The following is an 8,833-nucleotide window of genomic DNA, read 5'->3' as shown; positions in this document are numbered from 1 at the left end:
TACTAAAGTTTATATGCATCACGTGATTGCAGTTTGCTATCATTGCTATTTTGACTCAAGAATAATAGCAAACTTTTAAGCTTCATACCCTTTTAGATTCAAATAACTGGCACGCCTCGGATGGATGTTTTGTGTATAGCATTCGTTGATGAGCATGAGCTGCATCACATGTCTTCTTTATGATTTCCATCAGTGAGTTTTGACAATGCTACCTCCTCTCGTAAGATGATCTGCAAACATCAATTGATCCAAAGGACAATGCCGCTCTTTCTTCACCTTATATAGTTGATAAAATCATACCATGTTTGAGAGTGACTTTAGTAAACGGTAGCTTCATTGTTAGTTTTTGCAAGGCAAATTTACTGGACACATTTTATTGATCAAAACATGCACGTTTACTGACCATATAATATTGATTTTAACAGATAAATGTGCGTTAGCTTCATTGATAGTTTGTGCAAATAGAAGCAAGGCATACAGTAAGCTCTAAAAGCTTCTGAAATTGCGCAAGGTCGGCAAACTTCAGTTTGCATTACGGAAATATGTTTATCCTATATGCTCATTTACTGACCATGCACTGCCCTTTTCAGGGATTCATGTTTGACAGGATTTTGTTAGTAAATAAAAACGTCAAAATAAAAGTGTGGCTTGGGCTTGTCTAGGGCGCTTGTAGTAATTAACCCAAACCAAGTGTAGTTCTAATGGGCCAAGTTCCAACGGCCACAAGCCCGTCAGCAAAGGTCAACCAGAGCCAGCCCGTCATCATCGACTCGTCGTCATCGAGTAGCAACCTCGTCGCGCCGCCGGACGCTACCGCCGGTTGCTGGAGGTCGTTTGTTCTAGAGCGCTGGCCATCGTCTTCCTCGTCTTGCTCGCCGGCCTGAGTGAGTATTCCTTTGCTTCCCCGCCTTGCATCCCGTATCTCGGAGATTCTATTTTCTCCGAAGCATAAACCACAAAGAACAAGCCCAAGATTAATAAATAAGTAGTACACCTTGTTCTTTATTGGTCTGTGCTGCACTGTCGCCGCTCCAAAGAATCCGACGCACAGATTGACATAATACTGAATTGAAGCCTGTAGAGTAGCTTTATATGGAATATGCTCCCAGATTTGACAATTATTAAGCTGTCCGCCTCTATAGAAATTATTAATGAGCAAAGCTGCTGATGCAGGAACGAGGTTCTTATGGTCTTGGGAATGAATATGCTTTCATCAACCTAGGCTTCGTCCATTGGATTTAGCTACCAGGGCCTTATAAAACCATGACTCGAGTAGTAATGTGCATTCAAAGCCTTACAGGCTTGCAGTTGCAGCTCGGGAGACAGTGGCCATGGCTGAGGGCGTTGTGGGCTGGTTAATCCCCAAACTCGGAGATGCCCTCGCAAACGAGGCTGTTGAGGTTGCATATTCATTCTTTGGGGTGGAGGGTTATGCCCTAAAAGGCCTATTTCGTGAGATACGCGATGTGAAGGGGGAGCTGGAGAGTGTTCAAGCTTTCTTGTGTGCCGCCGAGAGATTCAGGGACACTGATGAGACCACAGTTGCATTTGTGAAGCAGATCAGGAGTCTCGCTTATGAGATCGAAGATGTCATTGCAGAGTGCACTTACCATCTGGGGGAAGATGCTGATTGTATGTTTCTTTTCAAGCCAGTAAGGAGGATCAGACAGATCAAGGTATGGTACCGCTTGGCAAAAAGGCTCCAAGACACCAAACTAGGTCTTAAGAATGCTGCAGAGAGGAGGGGCAGATATGAGCTGAAGGGAATTGAGAGAGGCACACGGTTATCAGGCAGCAGCAGCTCAAATTGGAAGTGTTCAGGATACATGCAGTTCAAAAGGGAGGAGGATCTTGTGGGGATTAAGAAGGAGAGAGACTTCTTGCTGGAATGGGTGAAAGATAATGACCAGCGAAATATGATAGCATCAGTGCTCGGGATGGGTGGCATTGGCAAGACAACACTTGTTGCTCACATTTACAGTGCTGTCAAGGAGGATTTTGATACTTGTGCTTGGATCACAGTGTCCCAGAGATATGAAGTTGATGACTTGTTACGACAAATTGTTCGGGAGTTCCGCAAGAATGACCGAAGAAAAGACTTTCCAGAGGATGTTGATGTGACTGATTATAGAAGCCTACCAGACATAATTTGCAGTTACCTCAAAAATAAAAGGTACATTCTTGTTCTTGATGATGTGTGGAATGTGAATGTTTTGTTTGATAGTAAGGAAACATTTCTTGGTGGAAATGGTCGGATAATTCTTACATCAAGGATTTATGAGGTGGCGAGATTGGCGCATGAATCAAATATTGTTCATTTGCAGCCCCTGCAAGAGCGTGATGCACAGTATCTATTTTACAAGGAGGCCTTTTGGAAGAACAAAGACATGGCTTGCCCGCATGAGGTGGAACACTGGGCTAAAATGTTTGTAGAGAAGTGCAATGGCTTACCAATTGCTATTGTATGCATTGGGCGATTCTTATCATTCCGAAGAACAAGCTATTTGGAGTGGGAAAAGGTGTACAAAGGTATTGAGATGCGTCTCAGCAACAATCCTATCATGGATATGAACATAATCCTGCAGGTTAGTTTGGAGGACCTACCACATAATATAAGAAATTGCTTCTTGTATTGTTGTCTGTACCCAGAGAATTATGTGATGCAAAGGAAGTCGCTAGTGCGACTTTGGGTTGCAGAAGGGTTTGTCGAGAAAATTGGCCAAAAGACATTGGAGGAGATAGCTGAGGATCATCTGACTGAACTTATCCATCGGTGTCTGTTGGTGGTGGTGAAGAGGAATGACTCTGGATGTGTCTGTGAAGTTCAAATGCATGATATCCTTCGTGTTTTAGCTCTTTCCAAGTCACATGAAGAAAATTTTGGCAGTGTCTATAATCCCTTGAAAACTGATCTCATCAGAGAAGCACGGCGTGTATCAACTGAAAGTGGGGATATTGCGCGGGTCGCAGAAAATGCTCCACATCTCCGTTCCTTGCTTGTTTTCCAGAATTCCTTCACCCCTGTTTCACTTCGTTCACTGTCAAGCGTCAACAAGCTGTTATCTGTCCTGAACCTACAAGATAGCTCAATTGAGTGGCTTCCAAAAGAGGTGTTTGACTTGTATAATTTGCGCTTCCTTGGTCTTAGGAGAACTAATATTGCAAGTCTTCCACGATTAATCGGGAGACTGAAGAATTTGCTTGTCTTGGATGCCTGGAAGTGTAAAATCACGGAGCTACCATCAGAAGTTACAAAGCTTCATAAGTTGACGCATCTTATCATTACTTCCAAACCAGTTCGATCATCTTTGCAGTTTGTACCTTCTGTTGGTGTACATGCTCCAGCAAATATATGTTCCTTAACGAGGCTGCAGACACTACTACTGATGGAAGCTAGTGCTGAAGTGGTCTGTAGCATAGGTACTCTTGTGGAGTTAAGAACATTTCGTATCAGCAAAGTGCAAGGTAGCCATTGTGAAAATCTGTTCAAGGCTATTAGTAATATGACTCATCTTACTCGTCTCGGGATCCAAGCAGCTGATAACGAGGAAATGGTGGATCTCAAAGCACTTCAGCCACCTCCATTGCTTCAGAAGCTTTTCTTGCTAGGGGCACTATCTAAGGAAACACTACCTGGTTTCTTCTCATCGCTTGGTAATCTAAAGAACATCACATTTCTAAGGCTTGTTGGTTCAAGACTTGACGAAAACACATTTTCTTGTCTGAAGGGGTTACAATGGTTAGTTAAGCTTCAGCTTTATGATGCATACAGTGGCGGTAAGATGCTGTTCTCCACAGAATCATTTCCAAACCTAAAGGTGCTGAAAATAAGGGGCGGTCCACATCTGACTGAAATTAAGATAGAAAGAGGGGCCATGACAAGCCTAGTTGATCTCAAGCTTCTACTCTGTCCACAGTTGAAGATGTTACCTGATGGTATTGAACATTTAAGCACTCTTGAAGAACTGACTTTGGATCATACTGCAGAAGAACTCGTCGACAGGGTTCGGCAGAGGAAAGAGATGACGATTTCTCATGTCCAGCGAGTTTATATTGGGTTCGTCAGAAATGGTGAGCTCGCTTTTGAGAGAATAACATGATGCTCTATGCTAGAATAATAGTCATTTGTCTTTCAGTTATGGTTGTAAAAAAGCCATTTGATGGCCATGTGATGAAGAAATGAAATTCCAATTTCGTGTAACATCCTCATTTTTGCATTTCTGAGAAAAAATTTGTGAAAAGCTTTTAACCAGAATGCTGTGCCTGTTCATACTTTTTTTCTGAATTCGTTAGCACGTCTTACATCTCTCTCTGCTGACTTATTTATTTATTGTCTTGGATTGAGAATTGCTTTCTTTCTCAAGGATAAATGAAATCCTATGGCATTTACATTTTTTAAATGCTCTACAGGCACCTAAATGAATTGCATTTATTTATTTGTTTTTAAAAATTGCATCTATGTATAAAATATAATAGTTGCAACACAGCTGCCTTGGGATCACACACGAGCAGCACAGGTGATGTTCTTGGAGGGCCACAGTACATAGCAACACAGGTCCTGCCTTGAAGCATCCATGTGCAGGACAACCGTCTTTCTTCTTCCATCACACATCCAGCAACTTATATTCCTCATCTTTATCTGTTCTCACTAGCACACGCAAGTTTTCACCATATACCATGACTTCGTGAGCAGAAGAAGAAATCTTCATGCAGCTCCTTGATTCTTGCTGCAACAACCTCACTAAGCAGAGAGGTAAAAACAGCACATTCTTGCTCTCCTCTCTTTTGATGCATCATATCCAGTAGTATTTGCTATTTGGGCAGGGGGGCAAGTAGCTTACAGTTTGCCGAGTAGTCACTGGCAGCAGAAGCGGCTCTCATGTTGTTCGGTATTTTGGTTTCAGCATATCCTATCCTACAATGTTGCAAGAAGTAGGGACCAAACGGCTAGTAACTCGGCAAGGGTGCTACAGCCAGTGTCTTGCTGCCACCCGAAAAGCCTATGGACACAGATCAAGTTTTTGTGCTGCCTGAGTGCAGCTTAATCTTTTGAATATAAACGAATGTTCGTGCTATATTATGTGTCTTAGTGAGGAATGGCAGAGCATAGGTGCAGTTTTGCCATTAGTAAAACTAGCAGATATGTCGGTGCGTTGCAACGGGGTAAAAAAAACTACTAACACGGTCAAGTCCAATAAACAATTAAATAGTTTTGGCAAGAAATAAACAATTAGACATAGCTTAGACTAATTATATGACTGGGCATTTGGTGTACTTCCGTCTGGCTTTTGGTTTTTAGAAACTTCGGTTTCCAACGATCAGTAACCGATCGGCCACAAAACAAAAAAGTTGAACAGTTTACCTTATACAGACGGCTTCATTATTTGGAGAAAATTGTAACGTGCACCGATTGTTTCATCATTGAGTTTTCTAAGCAATGGAGATCAATAATAGTTGATGTATTTTTCATCTGCAGGTTCAACAAGTTAGGTCAGTAGTGGTGGAGGGCCTCTCCCTACTGCCTCTTTCTATCCTGTCGTTTTGGTTCCTGACCACTTTCTGGTTTTGGAACCTGCACTACGGGTTCTTCCGTAGTTGCGTTGTGTAAGCCGTTCTTCGGCATTTTTTCTTCTTAATGAAATACAAGTGAAGTCGTGTTCTCAAAAAAAAAAAATAGCAGATCATCTTAAAAAATTTAAGCCTGGTGACAGGGTGGTAATGGTTTTCTTCTGCACATGTACAAGCAACAAACATGCTCTCAAATTTACACTACTAACTACACGTCAGTAAAGAAAAGGGCATGAAGTGCAAGAAAACGAAAGGCTGGCAGCCTAGCACACACACTAGACGATGATTGATTAATAAAAAGAAAAAGAAGCGGACTTTTGGATGGGCCAATAAGTCTAACGATTCGTCCATCTCTCCCAAGAGGCGCCGCCACTCTTTTCTTTTCTTTCTCCTTTCATGCTCCATGCATCTTCTTCAACTGAGTAAGGCAACAGCAAGGAGTAATAGAGGATATCTTGGAACAAATTAACCTAGGAGAAACAAACTGTCCTCGCTGCTCCCTCCTTCCTCAAATGAATCCAACACACACCAACACCAGCCTCAGCCTGAACCCAATCTGAGCAGTCCCAGCTCCAATTTTCCCACACGCAAAATCCCAATCTAAGCAACCAAAGCTACAATCTCCTCCGTCAGCTTCTCTGTCCCATTCACCGAGCAATCAGTGTCTTGGCCATCCTCTCTCACGCCCCCAGAAGCAAACAAACATCCTTCCCCTTGCTTACGCTAAGCACCAGAACATCCATACAATCCAGCTTATCTTTCTCTATTGATTCGGTCCAATTGAAGCATCAAGCCAACTCCTTTTCTCTTGGCACCTCCTTCTAGCAAATCAACAAACATGATCTGTAGCACCAATCCACGCTAACAATCAGCTCCACCTGCATCTCTCTGATTGGACTCTAACCAAAGCTCTCGGGGAGCAGCGCCGGGCCTCCTCATTCATATCGTCAGTGCCTGGCCAGGTCGGAGGTGGGTTCCCTCTCCCTCGACTTGCGATCTGAGCATGTGCGTGCATAAGCTGAAGCTTCAGCCCAGCAAATCTGGTCGATGCGCTCCAGTCGAATGCGCCCACAGACCATAGTTGCTCCCTCCACAACAGGGTGGCGCCGGCCGTACGTGGGAGGACTTCCGGCGGCGACCTCTGGTGGTAAGGGCTGTGGCCAGTAGCCGATACGCCTATTTTTGTCTCGGTAGTATATGATTGTCGCCTCCATCTCGCCTAGCCAATGTCGTCCTCCCTGCGTATACTCTAATAGAGGCTCAAAAATCAGAACCGTCGATTGTTTATAAGGGCACCCGTATGTGGCAGCTTGAATCGTGCATGTTAAGGAGTAGTAGCTAGCGAGGCTTGCCCTCTAGAGATTGGGCCGGTTGGAGCTGGCCAGACACATACTTTTGAACCTTTCTATCGCGTACAAGAACGAACGCTCATTTTTTTTCGGAGCTCTTGGCCGAGGCCGAGACACTTTAGGACTGTTAGGTTGGACGAAAAATTATTAGCGTCAGAAATTTTGTCTCTTTAGTATTAGGTATATAGATTAATCCTTTGATCAACCCCCAATTCATGCATTTGTTCATATCATCTGCATGCCTGTGTGAGAGTACACATGAATAAAAGAGCATCAGTTCAGTCTGGCAAATGGCAAGCTACGCTAGATTGCTGTTAGTGTTACGACGCGCTACTTGAGAGTCTGACAATACTAGTACTAGTTCTGCTACTTATTACCATGGAAATCTCCCAAATCAGGAAAGAAACAGGGGATGAACACAGGAATAGTAGTGAACTATGGAACTGAAGTGTGAATACTAAATAGATTACTTTCTTGGATAGGTTTTGCTAAGGTGGAAATTAGAGGCCATAGGTACAAGTAGATTTTTAAGTTGCCTAATTTAACACCCTCCTCTTAGACGTCACGGTCCTTACATCAAACAAGCCCTAAACCTTGCTAAGTAGTCACCTAAACTACTTGTGGCTCAGAGATTTATGTAACAATCACGTCGTCTATTCCAACGCGTATTGGAATTGGACTCTACACCGTCGTTGTATGCACAAACGCATGTGTGGTTCTAACTCATACTCACTCTACACCGTCATTGTATGCACAAACGCATGTGGTCCTAACTCGTATGTGGTTCTAACTTGTATGAGTATAGAAATATTAATCATTGAAGATGTGAGGACACTTTAGGAAATAAAAAAGATAAACAAAAGAATCACTTAATATTAAATATAGATTAGGGATGTTATAGCCATCATAAAATGGATTGTAGCTCTTAAAATTCATAGAAGGGAAACGATAAATAGATACGTAGCATTGCCCATCCTCATTTTCTAATGAACAGTTTGATATGTGGCGATATGGAACTACGGACTAGTGAATTAGAAGCCCACAAAAAAATATCTAACTCCACTAAAAAAAGAGTATAATATCCTTTTCATAGTTCTGATCGTCTGGTAGTCTAACCAAATGGCCAAAGGTCAGAGGAGCGTTTGACACACAGACAAAGACCATCACCATCAGCAGAACAGAAAAAAGGAGAGTGGATTTCACAACAGAAATACAATGAGAAATAAGCATGCTAGCTTCAATTATAGAGTCAACTGCAGATGGGTACAGGTACATATAATAACACAATACATTGTGCTCAACGGTAAATCCACACACCCATCTATCTGGTGCCTGCTACATTTATCAGGAGAGGACTAAGCCCTAAGGGCAGGCACCATGCATACTACTGGCCCGATAATATTTCCATCCTGGATATGCCATCAACCATTCTCAATGACAGGCAGACCCTGGGTCCATGTGTCAGACATGCAATACCATATCCGGGATTAAGATATTTACCAGTAGCATTTGAAGATTTATTAAAGGGTTATTTGGATTGGTACCATTACAATTCTCAGAACTTTGAGATATACCATTAAAATTCATCTATTTTGAGATCTACCATTATAATTCATCATTTCACTGAGTTTCGCCATTTTCTACGTCTTCCAGCTGCTTGGGCCCACTGGCAGTCATATGCGCACTGTTCACTTTTCTGTATGGACGATTTTGCCCCCGTCCGAAGATGAAAGAGCCCTGCGCTACGCCCGTGGCCCCATCTCTCAGTCCCTTCTCCTCCTCGCGCTCACTCTTCTCTCACTCTCTCGTCCTCCCGACGCGGCGACGGCGGAGGAACCCTAACCCTAGCCGCCGGCGTCCTGGAGCCCGCGCCCGAGTCCGCTGCCGCCGCCAGCCAACTCCACTGCCGCCCGCGC

General features: G+C 43.3%; 1 protein-coding gene across 1 annotated transcript; it reads left to right on the top strand.

Moving 5' to 3' along the window:
* The first annotated feature begins 766 nt into the window (after positions 1–766).
* Positions 767–4,226, top strand: LOC136518284 (disease resistance protein RPM1-like). Its single transcript, XM_066511922.1, has 2 exons — positions 767–884; positions 1,174–4,226. The coding sequence occupies exon 2, from the start codon at positions 1,332–1,334 to the stop codon at positions 4,098–4,100; it is 2,769 nt and encodes a 922-aa protein (XP_066368019.1). The 5' UTR covers positions 767–884; positions 1,174–1,331; the 3' UTR covers positions 4,101–4,226.
* The last annotated feature ends 4,607 nt before the right edge of the window (positions 4,227–8,833 follow it).

The sequence above is a fragment of the Miscanthus floridulus genome, chromosome 17 (genome assembly GCF_019320115.1).
Source record: "Miscanthus floridulus cultivar M001 chromosome 17, ASM1932011v1, whole genome shotgun sequence".
In the NCBI taxonomy this organism is placed as follows: Eukaryota; Viridiplantae; Streptophyta; class Magnoliopsida; order Poales; family Poaceae; genus Miscanthus; species Miscanthus floridulus.
Note: the sequence above shows the minus strand (reverse complement) of the source record. Positions and strands in the feature narration are given on the sequence as shown.